The 19,055-nt window shown below is 41.3% G+C and overlaps 1 protein-coding gene across 1 annotated transcript; it reads left to right on the top strand.

Moving 5' to 3' along the window:
- The first annotated feature begins 2,278 nt into the window (after positions 1-2,278).
- LOC115057483 (potassium voltage-gated channel subfamily B member 2-like) lies at positions 2,279-16,266 on the top strand. Its single transcript, XM_029524629.1, has 2 exons — positions 2,279-2,863; positions 14,290-16,266. Exons 1-2 carry the CDS (start codon positions 2,279-2,281, stop codon positions 16,264-16,266), a joined length of 2,562 nt encoding a protein of 853 aa, XP_029380489.1.
- Positions 16,267-19,055: the final 2,789 nt, after the last annotated feature.

Raw genomic sequence — 19,055 nt, 5'->3', positions numbered from 1 at the left:
CATCTACTTCTTCAGCAGTTTGAGCTATTGTAGCCCTTCTACTGGATCTGACAGTCCAGCCTTCACTCCCTACAACCATCAATGAACCATGATTACTTCTGTTGGTCAGCCGTTTTCCTTCCTTGGACCAGAGTTGGTAGTTCCTGGTTACTGCAGACCAGAATCATCCCACAGAGCTGCAGTTTTGGAGTTGCTCTGATTGGATCTCACTGAGTCGCTCTACATCCTGCCTGTGAATGTTGTACTATCACGTCTTACCACTGAGTGTCAGGAGACCATACAGGAGGACAGTAGCAGTCAGATGTAAACCGTCCTCCCCCTGACCAGTCAAGGGAGACAGACCTGATCAACCGCCTGTCTGAATGTGATCAAAAAATCTGAAAATATTCAGCGTGACAATTTCTCAGCTGTAGAGGATATTTTCTGTGTGAGTGCTGCTGTGGCCATGACTCTCTGTCCACCATTTCTAAAGGGGCTGTTGTGAGCTACAGAGAGGTCCGGGACTGACTGTCATTGGCTAAGAGACTTTTCAATCAATACATATTTGAATAGATCATGATTTTGATCTGATAATGATCAGTTAAACTGCGCTTTAGTAAGGACAGCAATAAAATAAACACAGAGACTTCCTCAAAGCTATTTTTCAAAATTCGAACAGTTACATGAGTGAACCCCCAAAAGAGAAGAGAAGATTAGAGGAGAAAAGGAGGGAAGAGGAGAGGAACATGTGAGCAGGAGCAGCAGGAGTTGAGGCGGAGGCAAGCTGTTGATCTGGAGCTGTCCTTGGTGCTACGGCCCAATCCAATTACCCCCCCTCCCTCATCCCTTTAGTCTTGTGTCCTTGGGGCTGGTATCTCTCCCGGGCCAGCCGGTTCATACACCTCGCCCTGTACCTGCTGTGTGTCCACATGACTCTCTTCCTCTTCTGATCTGACTCTCTTCGGCCGAGATGCGGATCTCAAGTGGTGCTGGTGATGCTCTCGGGGGGCTTCGTGAATCAGCGGCAGGAGGGGAGGTGAAGCGGCTCGGATAACTCAGTGGGTGCTATGGTGGGACCTACTGGACTGAAAAGAGTTCGCCTTTTCCGGGATAGCAGCAGTTTCAGAGGTAGGTGGACTGGATTTAAAGTCCGAATCTGCGGAACAGAGTTGGCAGCTGCTTGATCTGGACTGGTGCAGGTTTCCTTCCGACTGTGCTCCATCTCAGGAGTAAAAAGTCTCCTGATAACAGTTAGAAATAAAAGAATCAACTTTTGTCTGCAGCTCATCTGTTCTGGTGTGATTACAGAAGGTGTTACCTGTTACACAATAATTACTGACAAGTAGTGATCATATCATTCACTGTGGGGCGAAGATCTGGTTAGGTCTGATGTATAGGGGTGACGTAGCTTGGTTTCTGACATAGCCATGTGCCCCATGAGTGTCCCAGGAGGAGATAGACTGCCTATAATTAACTGAGGCAGACTTGAGCCAGGGGAGACGAAGCCTAATGCCACGACTGGGATTTGTGGAACTCCATTACACAATCAGATAAAGGGCCCGCAGTCAGAGGACTTCAAATGGCAACATAAGCCTTTATTGAGCATCAGGAAAAAGGCTTCCCGGAAGAAATGCAGTTTGATTCCATCAATTTTCCTGACTTTATTAAAAGCAGTTGTCATAACACAAGGCTATTGGAAAACAGTTTCAATGGATCTAAAAATTAAAAAAACTATAAACACATTGCTTCCTGATAATGCTAACCACATTCCATATGTCTGTAAGATAAACTGAGCACTCATGACACTGATGATACCACTTCAGCAGATTATCAGATTTAGTCAGTGCCACCCACCTCCATTTTAAACACTGAATAGGCACGCCCAGATTAAATCAGGACCCTGCACTGAGCCGTTCTTCCTCATCAGCCAGAGAAAGTCATACACATGAACACATTTGTAGTAATTAAGTAATTAAGTGACTATTGTCGCTCTCAGAGGAAAAGACTGGGAATGGGATCCCGGTACCAAAAGGGAGTCATTTGTCATTTGTACTAATTCTGTCCTGAATTAACTCAATAAAAAACATATTTTACCAGCAATCCGTTGCTTTTTGCCTTGAACATGTGCCCTGGTCAGACCTGTGTCATGTCTTGTTTTTCAGCCATGGATCTAACCCTGATCCTGAGCTCGGTGGTCTGAACAGAGGACCTTTCCCTGACCAACCACCACCACAATCCCTGAGCCTCACGAACTCCCTAACCCTGAACCCCCAGTGAGACAGCGGCACACAGAGCCAACATGACCGACAGAGTGCCTTTCAGCGCACCTAAAGTCACGCCCTGCGCCCCCGCGGCCCCTGTGCTCCCACCGGAGCCGATAGACATCATCCGTGTCAAGACCCGATCCCGGCGGGTCAGACTCAACGTCGGAGGTCTCATACATGAAGTCCTGTGGAGAACACTGGACCGGCTGCCTAGGACACGTCTGGGGCGGCTAAGAGACTGCAATACCCACGAGTCACTGCTGGAGATTTGCGATGACTACACCCTCACTGAGAACGAGTACTTCTTCGACCGGCACCCAGTGGCCTTCTCCTCCATCCTCAACTTCTACCGGACGGGGAAGCTGCACATGATGGAGGAGATGTGCGCCCTGTCCTTTGGCCAGGAGCTGGACTATTGGGGTATCGATGAGATCTACCTGGAGTCCTGCTGCCAGGCCAGGTACCACCAGAAGAAGGAGCAGATGAGCGAGGAGCTGCGGAGGGAGGCGGAGATGCTGAGGGAGAATGAGGGGGAGGAGGAGGACCATGGTTGCTGCCCTGACAAGAGGCAGAAGCTGTGGGACCTGCTGGAGAAACCCAGCTCCTCTGTGGCTGCTAAGGTAACTACACTCTGGCTAAACTGCAGAAAGGACCCTGCTGCCAGCACAGCTACCCCAGCATAAGTTTTCCTTTACAAATCTACAACATGAACATTACAAACTGGGTGTGTGGAGTTTAAAGCTTGATGCACAGCAGCTAAAAGTCAGAAAGCCACACATGCAGTATATGATCACATTTAGGGTGAAAGCAGCTTATCAGATTACTGTACATGGTCATAGATCCCAATGTCCTGCTTCTTCACATGGCTTTTATGAGGCCTGTTTAAACACTTTCTCAGAAAAGTGTGTGTCAGAGGAAAGTTGATCAAAGTTGGATCTGCATTCAGTCCTGCTTTCATTAAAGTTAAAGTGCATTTTCAACTTTTAAATTTTGGAAATGACCCCTGTTGCTGGCAGGATGATCATGATGGATCATGGTTGGATGAATATATTTTATGATTTCTTTTAGCTTAAAAATAAAGTCTTTGGAGATTTGATAAAGATAGACCACATGGTTGTTATTCACAGAGTGGAACTCAGCCAAATGTGACTAATACCACTTATTCAATTATTTGGCTTTGTAGAAAGTATCCTATGTTTCACCCTGACGCTACGATCAGTGAATAAAAGCACATGCTTTATTATATCACTGAACTTTAGGATATATATATATATTTAATTATGATAAATCTACACTTGTTAAATGCTAAATCTAGATATTGCCTGCTGCAGTTGCTAAATGTTAGGTTTATCTCTGGATTTTAAAAGTAACAGTAATTTATTGATAACATCAGAGAGTTAAATCTACTGTAAATGTGAAACAGTGAACAATTCACCTTGCTGGTTAGTAGAAGTGCCAGAATAAAAGCTTTTCCCAATACTCACAGTCAATCAATGCTCAGAACTCTTACAGTTGGTGATAAGCTGTTATGTCACTATATATATATATATATATATATATATATATTTTTTTTTTTTTTTTTTTTTTGTGAAAACAGTAGATGAGAACTGTTTGCACTGGAGACAAAAATACATCTTTGTGTTTTTTTTTGTACAGAAAAGTAAGCATGAATTGTTGCGTTTTGGTAGTTCAAATCAGATTTTTATCTGTATAATAGGTATTTACTTTCACTAATATTTTGATTGAGCATTTTGATTTAGAGTAAGATGACTATATTTAGAGTAAGATTACATATAATATTTACATTTCCTCTGAACATGTATTAATGTTTGTATAAAAAAAAAATTAAAACTAAATGCTGACATTCAGCATTTAATATTTAGATTTCACATTTACATTAAATAAATCACATTTTATCCACTATTTATCAGAGATGTAGATCAGTATTTTCATCTAAAATCATTATTATTTCATAAAAAATAAACATGCCAATGTTAATGGTAATATTTCTGCAAGTCTTTCAAGAAGTGAAAACAAAATTTTACTTGGGATGGTTTAGTTATGTTATTTACATGAAATTAAAGTGATTTCACCAGACTTGTGCAAACTTCATACGCCTTTAGAAAGACTACAGTCCCTGTTCAGAGTATAGAGACTCTGAGCAGTCCACAGCTCCTTCTCACTTTCATAATCTGCGAGATTTCTTACCTTCTACCAGACACAATTGAGGTTAATGGAATTTAGTTTGTTTGCTCACAATGCTGAAAAGTGTGTAAGTTGTCTTCACAAACTACACATTTCATATAAAATTTTAGAAAAGGAAGCTCACAATGTTTTTGCCACATACATATTTCCCCTCAGTGTTTTGGAGCTCAGAGGATTATTCTGAGAGTAAAGACCTGTCTCCTGATGAAAACATGTCATCTTTTATTCTCTGAATCAGTCAAGTATGGATTTAAAGTGAGGTAATCAGTGTGCTTTTGTCCATTTACAGCGTGCACTTGATGTTCCACATTGCTTTTTGAAATAAGTAAAAACCATATTTGGAAAGAAAGGTGAAGCTGAAAATGAGTGAGGGTTGAATCTGACCCTTTCTGCACTGTGAGACCATAAACTCATTAGGAAAATGTTTAGTGAGCTGATAAATCAACTGAGAATATAACCCCTTTCACATAGACTTCAATCTGACTTCTTTTTACAACCAGTGGCGTCCCCCTCATGGTGGTCATTATAGAAAATACACTGGGTTCTCCTTTCAGACCCTAAGTCTAGTTCCACTTTTCCAAACATTCTGTGGGGAATATGGGCCTTGTCTAGGTCAGTCTTGTTTGTTTTCTATTTACTAATCTATGAGTGTTTTAGAAAATTTCACACAAAGAACAGATAGAACAGCAAAAGCAAGCGTTTGAAGGTGAGAAATCCCCTGATCCCCTGTTAACAGTTGGCTGGAGTGAAGAGTGATCAAGTCTCAGTGCCTCCCACCAGCAAGAGGAGGGGCGTGAGCCTCAGCCTTAGATCCTCCCGAGCTCAAATCTGGGCTGAAATGGCTGGACTGACTCATTTATGGTCTGATCTCCCTGTGGCTGAAGTTACATCCCCTTAGTCACAATGAAAGAGTCAGATGACTGTGACTGAGTGAATTTAGTCAGCCTGGTGTGACAACCTGGTGTGAGGCAAGAGCACAACTTATCCTGTAGTCAATACAGAAACAGTGACAACTTGTCAGGTTGATATGACATCCTCCTCCAGATGTAAGAGGATATTTGGATAATGTGAGTCAGCTGCTCATCGTGAACCGTGAATTTCAACTTTGTCGATACATTCTTTGTGCGTTGTTTTGCCATTGCAGCCGTTTTGTGAAGAACATGTTTTGTATTATGTTGAAGGCCAATGTGGTAGCACTTCAAATCAGTGCAAGTTGCCAGTGGTGCTGAAGAGCACTGCACGAGCAAAGCTGTGCTCTTAGACAATCATCACAGAACAAACAGGAAGCTCATGTTAACTGTCGCCTGCACATCATGGGCTGTAGACAACAACACAGTGCCAGTTACAGACTCATGGCATGAGACAACTGTCTTGGGTGTTTCTGATTGGCTAGCCAGGACATAGCAGTGTAGAATGAAAGGTAACTACGCAAAGTACTGCACGGCCACAGTCCTTCTGCTTTGCTCCCAGTTCCCTCAAATATTAACAATAGTACATCAGTGGATGAATGGAAGGATGGATGATTGTGCATGAATCCCCCTCCCCCTGCACTGTAAAAACAGCGGCTCACATTCTGTGGAGCACATCAGGATGAGGCAAGGATGAAATTTTGTCCTATGAGAATATTCTGCTTAGACTCCAGCATATGCTGACTTCATACAACAAATTCAAATGAAGAGCTTGGTCCAGACCCGCTAAATATTAAAAGTGCCTTGAGATTTATTTGTCATAATTGGGTTCAATTTCAACACAAAATTATCTGTATTTGTTAATATCGGAACTAACCGGAAACTCTCACTATCACTTTCTCAGCTCTTGTTCTGTCCAGTCATCTTGACTGGTTCAGGTTCTGATGTGACCCAATGTGACTGCAGCAGCAGGACAAAAGCTTTTTGATCAGATGAGCCCATGAGGGGGTGAAAGACTTGTTAACCGTATGGTAGAATAACTCTGAGTACATTTTGTGTCCATATTAACTGTCTCCCAGTTATGTGTCTGATACTTGTTACAGGAGCATCTAGGCTGTCCTACTTCTTCAGACGGCTTTTGGTGGGCCTCCAAAGCTAGGCAGAAAAGATCTACTTTGTGACACATCAGGAAGGACAAGCAAAACTGGGGAGGCAAAATTGAAAATTTTTCAGTAGATCACATCTTTGTAGACCGGGGTCTGCAGAAGGAGTGGCCAGTGAACTGGGACACAGCTGATATAACATCTACACGTTATACGATCAATGATCTGTACATGTAATGTGTACATGTGGGCATGCAATCACACACAGGATCCACATGGGCAACTGTCCATAATAGTGATGAATTTTATTGGATAACATGAGTATTAAATGTTCCAATAATAGAGATTAGCTGCATACACTACATAATCGGTGTAATCTTCTCAGTTTTGGCTTTGATTACATTTTTTACATGTTCTCTTTGCACCATTTTTGTCATGAAATGACATACATACATACACGCACAGACAAACCAGACTGTTTCATTCATTTTTTTTTTTTCAGGAAATCTGTCAAATGTATTTAATACTGTCACAGACTCAACATAAAAAACAAGACACCTGGTAACGCAAAATAACACAAACCACACACACATGCATACTCTCGTTTGAAATAGAATTTTAGCAAGTTGTGGTAGCATATTGTCATGCATTGCCCTCGGTTCACAGACACACACACACACACACACACATGCAGAATGACTTAGGAGTATGGTTTAATCTCCTTTGGGGTTTTCACCAGGACTGCTGCTGCTGTAAATAGCCTAACTGTTGGCAGGTTGGATAGTCTGTCCTGTCCACTGTCTGACCTGCAGCAGGGAGGGATGAGGAAGGGGGGAGCTGCAGGTGGAAGGAGCAGGAGAGGGACAGAGCGAGGCAGTGGACTTACCTCAGCCAACTATAATTAAAATGTGTTATCCAAAGCTGACCACTGAGAAATCTTTCACTGGTCTGTTTGAACCATTAGGTTCAAATAATGACAAACAGATCTGATGTCATTAATAACCGCACATACTCATTTAACGCAATTACAGAAAAAAGCTGCCAATCATTAAGGAATGAGATTCAGCTCAAGAGATGTTTCCTGGGACCAGAGAAAACCTTGAGTTTCTAGAGGGACATGTTGCATGACTGCTGCTCCGTGCAAACAGTGCTTGTTTGCCCCAAGTATACACATACACTCACAGTTTCATGTACCACCGGTCCATAGCTGACAGGTCTAATGTTTCCGTCCACACGTGGCTCAGGTTTTCAGCATCTTTTTTCTCGGCATCTCATTGCCAGAGGTGGAAAAAAGATTCTCTGCACCTCAGAAGGAAAGTTTGTTAGGAGAGTTGTTAGGTCAATCGTCATAACTATATCTACTTCTTTACTCTGCATTAGGCATTTCTGAGTTTTCTGCTTACATTGAACTTTTTTTGTTATTCACCAAACAAAACAAAAAGCATGCATTTCCCTTTCATCAATGAAGAAGAGCTGATCTCTTTTTTGAGCTCAAAATGTCATGATAAAGTAGAATTCTGTCTGATACAAATACAGTGGAATCTCTTACAACAATAGAACCACCAATCAACATGAAAAATTAATGGTGGAGCTGCCTTCATTAAAATCTTTTTACAGGTTCCAAGATTTGGATTCAAATGAGGGTGAATTTAATCTATAGTAAAATTGAAATCTGATGCCATAGTGCTTTTTCTCATTTCTAACCAACATATTCATGAGATGTGAGAACAGACAGATTCTACAACACACAGCTGAGGACAGGCAGTCAACACAAGCATAAGCTCAACCATATGTTTAAAGCATGTTTATGAAAATTCTAACAATGATAGAACTCATCAAACAGAGTTTTTGTTCACAATTTTTTAGAGTTCATGTCATATTTTTATTTTGTGTACAGTCAATGATAATGACAGAGTCAGAGAGAGAGAGATGTATAGAATATAGTTAAATTATAAGATTAGTGTTACTTCGCAATCTAAAGTGAGATGTCCATGTTCTTTGATTTTGAATCAGGTCTATGTTCTATGGTAATGCTGTGAAAGCATTCAGGTGTTTAGCCCACAGAGCAATGCTCTCAGCTATTCTCAGGCTCTGAACAAATTTTCATTCACACTGTCAACAACATTAATATTGTATATATATATATATGTGTGTGTGTGTGTGTGTGTGTGTGTGTGTGTGCGTAAAGTGTCTCTGTTAGCTTTGTACAGGCAGCAGTGAGTAGCTGAGTCTGCCTTCAGAATGGTTTGCATTCACTAATGTACTGCCACTCTCGGTACTGAAGGCTTTCATTTGGAGGACAATGATGAACCTCTCCAGCAGGAGAGAGGCTGATCCTAAGTGGTTCACCATCTACAGTGAAGTTTGTCATGTTGGCTGTAAATCTTTTATTGGCCTGAGTGTCCATGTGTGAAGGTACCACAGCTTACATGATTCCTGCCTGACTTCCTGTTTCTTTCTTGGTTCTTTCTTATGTTTAGGGGAGACACTAGTGATATTCACTAATAGTTTCTTCTTTATCGGAGGACTTAATAATAGAGCTTCTTGCACGTTCATTATAGCTGACCTTTTGACTGAATGTCTCTGTAGATGAGTCACTGCTGCGGCATCATGACTGTATCACAGCTGGGTGCAGGTGACTTAGTGATGACCACAAGCTGGATTCATACTCTATGTGCAATATGGTCAGGATCTGCATTTAGCCTGAAGCTCTTGTCCTTGACCTGCAGTATTCCAAAAACCTATCCTGATTACTTGCCTAGTTTTTTTTCTTAATCTTAATTCCAGGTTCCAGGTTTTCCAGGTTTCTTTCAGAACATGGAAATGCTCTTTTTGGACTTATTACTGTGATTCTGTGATACTTTGCCTTTCTGTCTTTATTCGCTCTGCAGCTCTTCTCTGTCTTTGCGTGTGTGTATATATGCAAATGCGTTCATTCATTCATTCATCTTCTACCCCTTATCCGTTTCTGGGTCGTGGGGTGCTGGAGCCAATCCCAGCTCACATTGGGTGAGGGCAGGGTACACCCTGGACAGGTCGCCAGTCCATCACAGGGCCAACACACAGAGACAGACAGAGACCAACAACCACTCACACTCACACTCATTCAGCTTAAGAGTCATCAATGAAAATAAACATGTCTTTGGACTGTGGGAGGAAACCAGAGGAAACCCACACTGACATGGGGAGAACATGCAAGCTGAATATAAACAGAGTTCTCATCTCTTTCATGTTGTCTTCACTCTAAAGGGCAGCTCACATTTCCTGTGCTTAGCCTGCATCTTAAGTTTGGTGCAGCATTAAAGGAAGTCATCACACAGATAGAACAACACAATGGAAATATCAAGCATGTTTGAGTGGTTGTGTGCACTGTGTAAGTTATCCAGCCATCATCATAATGGCCACATCAACAGGGAGCTAAAATGATCTGGGGTGTGTTGATGTTGTTAGGTGCTAAAAGGTTTTGTTAGGGATACCCACAGTCACAAGTACACAATGCCAGTACAAATGTACTGAAAGAGTTTGCATGAGGGTCACCATCAACAATGTGCCCCTGTTGTCAGCCATGAGAGCTGAATGAACATCAGAGCGAGTTTAAAGGAACAACAGATGAAAACAATAGGACCGCAGAAAGCAGATGCTTTTTTAATCAACTGAGTTGACCTCTGCATCAACAGCTGTTGTCCACCAGATCCTGCGCCTGTTGTTCCAGAAATACCTGCACATATTGATCAGGGCTTGAGTTTCTCTGCCGAGTCACTTTATCCACTGATTCATTCAGTTCTTTTTCTGTGTCTCTGTCTGTTTCTTTCATTTGCTCCTGTTCCACATGTTTTTATACCTTTGTCCATCCAAATGTTTTCTATTTAACAAAAACTTGAGCCACTTCAGGTATTCTATCTATCTATCTATCTGTCTCAATTGTGTTTATACTCACAAAACAATGTTACAGATTTTGCTGAACTGTAATGTCTCTCTGAAGAACAAGTCTTGACTTTGATAAAATCTTTCTCAGAGTCAAGTTCATTTCTCTGTTTGCTACTTGCTGTGCTATGAAGTCAAAGTGTTATTGATTATTTGAATCCTAAATGTGGAGGCTCCATTAATTCTTTGCTCACTGTATAGCTTGTAAAGCAGCTTGTGTGTTCTTGGTACTGCTTTAAATCTGCTCTGGGTGCCAAGGTCACAGCATTTGGCAGCCATTAAGCCATTAAGACACTGCAGGGTGGACATACTTTGATACACTTGCCCTCTACTTCCCTTTCCTTCTCTCTCTCTTTCCATTTACAGTCTTCTCCATAGTTTTCCCATCTTTCTATCCTGTTAAATTTTTCTTGCTTGCTTCTTCACTTTTGTCTAGAAAGACAGTTTTGCCTGAACAATTGTTGGTCAGACTGAATGAGGATTATTAAGCAGCAGGCATACTGCGCACTGTGTAATGCTGTAATATCCTTTGACCTGACTCTGAGAGGACAGCTGGCCCCTCACCGGAAATAAGACAACCTCTCCACATCATTTCACAGGAACTCTGGAGCCTCAGGGATAGTTGATATTGCGCAATAAAAATGCAACAGTGCCACGATTAAATGACAATGATGAATTGAAACAGATTAGGAACATTCTGGTGCATCTTTTAATATTTCTACTTTTTGTGCAATTTGATCCGCAATGATTGACATTACAAATGTGATTTTGATTCACAACATTGGAATGAAATGGGACAGAGAGCAACAACTTTGGAAATTCTCAATATTTCAAGATATTTTGAAAAGCTGGCTATCTTACTGACTCAATGTGTAGGTTATCTTCCACAACATTTTCAGTAGTCCTTGAAAGTGTACTGAGATTCAACCTGGGAAACTCTTACAGACCTTGGAAGTTGGAGACTTATCAGTTTCACTCACTTAAACCGTTGAACTGTTGAATCATGTGTCTACTATCTTTATGATGGCAAACCCAAAGTTTTATAGTGGCTGATTAGGTCTTTTCAGAAAGTAACTGTTGTGATGTAGTTCCTTTATTCACAGTAGTTGCACGTGTAAAATTCTCTTTTGTTGATGGTCTGTCCAGGAGTCATGCTAAGTTTGAGTTGTGTTTGAGACACAGGAAGACTATTTATGATGCTAGAAAAATGTGGTGTAGGAAGTAGGACATAAAGGATTTTAGATCAAGTCAGAGCTTCCTCTGCATTGTACACAAACCTACTAGTCAACAGTTTGATAGGTTGGAGTAGAGATAGGTGCCCAAAGGAAAAACTCACATTTCTGGACAGAAAAAGAAGCACACATGTTTTGAGCATATGCGTTGGCAGGGTCAACACATAGAGACAAACAAACAACCAATCACACTCACACTCAGACCTAAAGGCAATTTAAAGTCACCAGTTAACCTAAACATGCATGTCTTTGGACGGTGGGTGGAAACCGGAGTACCCGGAGGAAACTGCAGGCCAGTGAACCAAACTTGCGACCTTCTTGTTGTGGGGCAACAGCACTAAACACTATGCTGCCGTGCTGCACCCAAACAAAAATCATACAAATGGGAATTGTATCAATGTTCCTCGTTACCATAACAATTTAATTCTATTAATAACTGAATACCAATTAATGTTATATTTGTAAATTGTGTCATATATATTGCTGGCGACCTGTCCAGGTTCCCAATGTGAGGTGCCACCCGGAAACAGAAAAGCAGTAGAAGATGGATGGATATTGGATGAGCTAGAAGTGAGCTCACACCATAGATCTACATCTCATAGTCTAATGTAACAAAACATGTCAAGAGAAGATGCTTTTCTTTAGATGATGCTAATGTGCTGTTTATGTTATAGCAGATAGAGAAAGACTTGACCTGTCCAGGATGTAACCTGCCCTCCCCCAATGTGAGCTGGGATTGGCTCCAGCACCCCCTGTGAGTCAGAAAAGAATAAGTGGCAGAAAATGAACGAATGAATGAATCCAACAATATTTGGATTTCAGTTACCGTGTCCTGAGCACTTGACCTCTACTTATTTGTGGAGGAGGGGGCCTCATATACAGAACATCCACCCAGACAGCTGACAAATTGAAGGAAAAGCCAGATAAATTAATGGAGAAGGGAGTGATCCAATCCACAGGGTCCATGATGGTTTGAAGAATATAAAAATGACGCAAATCACCAGTGATGTTCATCACAGGGACCAGCTGTATACGTATCCCTTTTGGAGATGTCCTGACCTTCGATCACTCATCTGTTTTAGTGATTTGTTTACTTATTTTGCTGTAAAGCTTTTCTTGGGGGCGTTCAACAATTGCCTGATTCTTCTTGATGGAGAAGGAAAGACTGAGTAACCACTTCTAACCTCACTCTGTCCTTTCTATAGATAGCAACACAATCCTATTATAATTATCCTGAAATGTCCTAGTGAGGGCTAAAGACAGAAGACTCAGGCCACACATGCCGCAGCTACCTGACTTGGCTCAGACATTAAACTTTGCTGTTGCCAGTGTTGTTGAATCCCCTCAGTGAATTGAATAGGCAAGAAGTAGGATGGAAGATAGAGATGGGTGGTGGTTGGGGGTGGGGGTGCTATAGAAGGAATGTGTCTATTTCAGTTTGTTCATTTTACATCATGAGCAGTCATGAACCTAGTGGTTAAAAAAATATATAGTTGTGGCAAGTAAATCTACTAAAGCACAGAACTTGTGTAATTTTGGAGTTATTTGTACTTTTCTTCAGCGTTTTCTGTTCATATTATTTTACAATTGTATATACATTTTTATAATGATAATAATAAAATAATAATAATTATTAATAAAATTAATAATAAATAATAATAAGAAAAATGCTATTTTTACTACTACTATTTTATGAAGCACAATGCAAACTCACACACGAAGGTCACAGACAGTTCAGAGAGTTCAGATAGCTTCAGCACATTTTTATTTCCACCGAAGGTTGATTTCCCGTCTGAACCTCTCAGATTATTAAACTATTGATTCAAATACTTAATATTTAATGCAATACAAATAGAGAAAAAAAAAATCAATTTATTTTGCTCCTTCATTATCATCTTAAGAGCTCTTACATTTTTGTTGACTTTCTTTGGAGGAATCCAATTTCTTGACTCGTGGTGATTTACATTTTGACACATATGAGTGATAGTTTTCGTATTGTTGTTTTGGTATCATTACGGTTATTTCTCAGCCTGTAAGCATTCCTCCATTGACAAAAGAACTATATCACCTAATATATCCTCCACATTAAACAACCACTTTGGCCATTGCCCTCAGATACAACAGATAGAAGTCTACGAGCAGCAGGAGGGCTAAAATTTGGTTGTCATGAACACAATAATAAAAATGCAGTGAACTCTGAAGGATAGTCATTTGGTTTGATTAGAGAAATAATGGTGGTTTGGCTTATAATAAGACTGTCCTTGAGGTCAAAAGAGTCTTTGTCATGGTGGCATTAACACAAGGTTCATAATTAACAAAAAGCAAAACAGCAAATGAGAAAACCAGGGCTTCATTGAAAGGATGTTATCTTACCACAGGGAGTCATCATAAACTGACGCTCTTTAAAAGAAGTTATTCTTCTAACTAACTTTTGTCAGTTATGAGAACACCAGCCCTTAGAACCTTTGTCTGAGACGCTCTCATTTTCAGGTTACCAGAGAGAACATGACTCTACTTTTTACGTCATTAGGCGAGAAAGTAAAGCACAATGCCAACTTTGATTATGTTAGTCTTCTTTCTACAATGAATACAAGCACATGTGACTGGCCAAGTTATGAAATATTATAAATATGCTCTGAAAATGCATTGACCCAAATGCTATCTTTCTCTTTAGGTCCTGGCCATGATCTCCATCCTCTTCATCATCATTTCCACCATCTCATTGTCTCTGAACACCCTCCCAGAGCTGCAGGTGGTGGATGAATTTGGGCAGTTCAATGACAACCCCAGTCTAGCCCACGTAGAAGCTGTCTGCATTGCCTGGTTCACAATGGAGTATGTGCTGCGCCTTCTCTCAGCACCCAACAAGTGGGATTTCATCAAAGCACCTCTCAACATTATTGATTTGCTGGCTATACTGCCTTACTATGTGACCCTCTGCCTAACTGAGTCCAACAAGAATGTGATGCAGTTCCAGAATGTGCGCCGTGTGGTCCAGATCTTCCGAATTATGAGGATCCTGAGGATCCTGAAACTGGCTAGGCACTCAACAGGACTCCAGTCTTTAGGTTTCACTTTGCGAAGGAGCTACAATGAGCTGGGTCTGCTAATCCTCTTCTTAGCCATGGGCATTATGATCTTTTCTAGTTTGGTGTTCTTTGCTGAGAAAGATGAAGATGCCACCAAATTCACCAGTATCCCCGCCTCCTTCTGGTGGGCTACCATTACTATGACCACTGTTGGTTATGGAGACATCTATCCTCAAACCCTGCTGGGCAAGATTGTGGGAGGACTCTGTTGTATAGCAGGTGTGTTGGTCATTGCCCTTCCCATCCCAATCATTGTTAACAACTTCTCTGAGTTCTACCGAGAGCAGAAGAGGCAAGAGAAGGCCATCAAGAGGAGGGAAGCACTTGAGAGAGCCAAGCGAAGTGGGAGCATTATTTCTATTAATCTAAAGGATGCTTTTGCACGTAATATGGAGCTCACAGATGTGTTGGTGGAAAAGAAAGAGGACAACAAGTGTCCCGTGGATAATAACCTGTCGCCAAGCCGGTGGAGCTACCACAAACACTACTCCAATGCAAAGGTGAGTAGCCCAGGCAGGTCTCCACACTCTTGTTACCATGAAGTGGCTCAGCTTGGCTCACCTGAACGGGTCAAGCTCGCCACCACCAAAACTACCCCTGAACACCTCAGTGTAAAGAGGCTGGAAGATGCTTACAATAAGAAAGCAGCCATCCAGGAACAACAGGACAACAAAATAAAGATGGAAATGGAGATGAAACCACTGACCTCTACACAAGCCCGGAATACTTCACCTAACCTGGCTGGTGAGGAAAGTGGAGGAAGAAGCTCTCTTCCCCTGAGTGCTGAAGGTCAAACAGCTGCTAGACAGCAGCGTATCCCCCCTCCCTTGGATCTAAGTCAGATCAGTACCATGGAGGTAAACAGGGGCTCTGACACCATCAAGCCAATGAGTATAATCAAAGAGGGTTTGTATGAGTTTGTGTCCAGCCCGCAAGAAAGTGGAGCTGGAGATATGGGTTTGATGCCACATAGTGCTGAAAACCTTGGAGTGACCTATGACAACATCTTGCAAGAATATAGCAGCCCTCAGAGAACAGCAGCTCTCAAGGTCGACTTCATTGGATCCAACGACGATGTGCTTATGGCAGTAATGAAACCTGTGGCAACCCCAGCCTCTGGTGGCTCAGCCAAGCTTGCGCAACTCCTCTCTGATGATATTGTTTCTAGCATTTCTCCACCCACTAGCTCCACAACACAGGAAGCTAAGTCTCCACTGGCGATCCTGCAGTCACCATTCTTGGCCCAGCAATCTGTCAGTCCCAGCAACTCTCAGGTAGGAGGAGAGAGCTCAGCAGCCAGGAGCTTAGAAGGTGATGGGCAGCTCACAGGCTTATACCACCAGAGGAGGAATCACATGGAGAGGTCTGCTGTTGCCTCAGGGAGCAGTCTGAGCCCGCTGTCATCTAAAACCAGCCCGCTCAACTGTAACCAAGAGTTAGTAAGTATGGAAGCAGGACAGGATGGAGGAGGAAAGGATGGAGAAGAGCACAGTGGAGAGAAACAAGAAAATCACATTGTCCTGGACAGCAGCATGACACCGCCCTGTGAAACAAGCATGTAAGCACAGAAGCAGAGGGAACTTTACAGACAGGCATGCCAAATGGATGGGTTGAGGTTAAGATTAATGGGATAGAAGACAGCAACTACCCAGAGTACACCGTGACAGCTATTATCTGTCAAAAACCCTTTGACAAAGACACTGTGCGACATTGAAGCATTAAAAGTTGTTGTAGGTCTTTTGTGGTGATGCACTCATAAGACTTTTGGACTCTTGTCTGGTTTTTGACGAGCACTGTTGTTAGGATCACGTATCTCTGCAGTGTCAAAAATGGATTTCGGAGTCAAATCAGAAGCACATGTCCACAATCTGGGTTGTATCTGAACAATGGCCTCATGTCAGCTGTTCCTGACTTGTTCTTCAAAGACCAAACTAATATGCTGCAGAAAAAAAAAAAAAAAAACTTGTGAGAGCTGATTGATGTCTAGGGCTCAGATATGAGGATAAACTAAGCCTTGTGTGAATGAGAATATTTATGATCACACTGGAGAATTTTCGCAGAAAGCTCAACAGGTATTGTTTCCATTTTCCTCTTGCTTGCTATTTGGGCCTATTTCATGCAGTGGACTAATTGCAACAAAGGAAGAATGAAGATGGAGAGAAATATTTTTTATATTCGCAGAAGCAACTTTTGAAAATGTATACTTTATAAGACTTGAAAAATTAATAATCAAACATAATGCTCATCAATCTCTGTATTATATTCAAGTAAATTCAAGTAAAAAATCAAACACAAGCACACGGCACAGGGCAAAATGTCTCACTCTTACAATTCTGTTGGTCAAAGAGCATTTACTTTATCCTGAGCACTGATATTTGCCTCAGTGTTCCAAAAATCGATTATGTTTTCAGTACTTTTTCTAAATTTACATCTCTCGTTTTTCTATAATGCCTGGTATGAAAGGTGGCTGTTGAAGGTGAAAAACTAAAAGAATAGGGATGTAAAGACTTGTATTTCGCGCAATGAAAGAAATCTAATGCATGTAAAAATCTGACACATAAAGACAGAAAAGAAAGACATTGGACAAGTTTTCTAGTTGTTCATGTGTGGGTCAACACACACTGGATGTGTCCCAGCTCTGGGGCTACTCCTGTCATGTCTTTCCATGGTGACTGGAACAGGTCAATGAAGCTTAACCCAATGAACAGGAACCTGCTAAATTTAATAGACAAATGTGATCTAAGAAAAAAACAAAAAAGCCAGGTGAATTGAGTTTGTTAAGGCATACCTTCCTTAATTCAGTCATATCAACTGAGCAGAAAGTCTTTGACTTGAATAAGAGCACCCAAACACCCCATCTGTTTTGGTCTCTGTGAGACTAGTGTCTTAACTAAGGTTTATTACTACTTTGGTCTTATTTTGTAGTTTTGAACACCACTCTGCTCCTTAGGATAACGGCTGAGATCTGACAACATGGTGACAGGCCAAATGTCTTTGTGCCTCTAAAACAATTCGTGGCTGATGTAAATGGGACGAAGTTTCCACATTGATCAGGCAGAGTCTAAACTTCTTTCGACATCTCATTTACTCTTCCCTCGTCACTTTTTTCAGGAGTGCTACACTGACCTCCTTCCAGCCGCTAGGTTGTCTGAGCAGTGTTTCACTGTGACCCAAATGTTAGGTTGTTTTTGCTAGGCAACATCCAGGGTTTGCAGTAATAAGGGAAAAGTGCAGTGATATAGGTGGATCAACAGAACACAGGAATATGGATAACAGGATTTTTGTTCGAATCCCATGTTAAAGTAGAAGTTCATGTTGTTGCTGTTATCCCTGACCACATTATTGTCGGTTATACATTTAGTTGTAACCATGGCAACAAAGATGGTTAAGGAAGTACTTCTTTTAACCTAAATCACCATCTTTTCCTATAAGTAACAAAAACAAAACAAACAAACAAACAAACTAAAACTTGGTTCAGTTTGCATGATTATAACCTTTTGTTGTCCAAAGGTTGGTTGTTCAGGTTGGAAGATTATGTCCATTTATATGTTTCATTGAATCAATATTAGGGTCAGGGCCAGGCAGACTTTTCGTTGAAAACTGGAGACACACTTCTTTCAGTCTTCCTACCCTGATGTGCACAGTTCTCCTCAACTATAATACAAGCAATACTTTTACCTTTACCCCTGATTAAAATGACCAATATAATATCTGGATTACCCCTTTGCCTGTCTGATCACGTGACTGAGCTTTGTTTCTTAATCTTGTAGTTGTGTAGCTGAGATATTGACCCGAGATCTCAGTTGTAGAGCATTTCCAAGGAAAGATCAACATGGGGGTTCATGGGACGCCTACGTAAAAAGGGGACCCTTTAGTTCACTCAGCACGCTTTCTGGTCTCACCAGCACAACCTCTATGATGGCCGAAACAGTGTTTGTGTCTGCATGACTTGTTTTGCGTGGGTGCTAAATATGTTGTTAAGATTGTGAAACAGTGACCTCTACAGGCGTCATCAGGGAACCTGACTGAAAGGACATGATGCCTCTGTCGCAAATTTGGCTTTCTGGAGTTTAAGTGTGTATTGCATCAGTTGCACATGCAGAAATATTCAAATACACATTGAACTGTGTGCACACCTGAGCACTCACATAGAGTACAGAGTGTGTGTCTGTGTGTGGTGATGGACATGAATTATAAATAAGTTCCCAAATCTACTCACAAACACTTTTTTGCTGTCAATTTAAATTGAATGTATTGCATTTTTATATGAGGAATGTGGAGCTGTGTGTTGTTGTTAATATCCCAGTATATTTAAAAAATGCGTGCCTTTTCATAAATAGACAATTTATGA

The sequence above is a fragment of the Echeneis naucrates genome, chromosome 17, assembly GCF_900963305.1.
Source record: "Echeneis naucrates chromosome 17, fEcheNa1.1, whole genome shotgun sequence".
Lineage (NCBI taxonomy): Eukaryota > Metazoa > Chordata > Actinopteri > Carangiformes > Echeneidae > Echeneis > Echeneis naucrates.
This window is presented reverse-complemented; position numbering and strand designations above follow the sequence as displayed.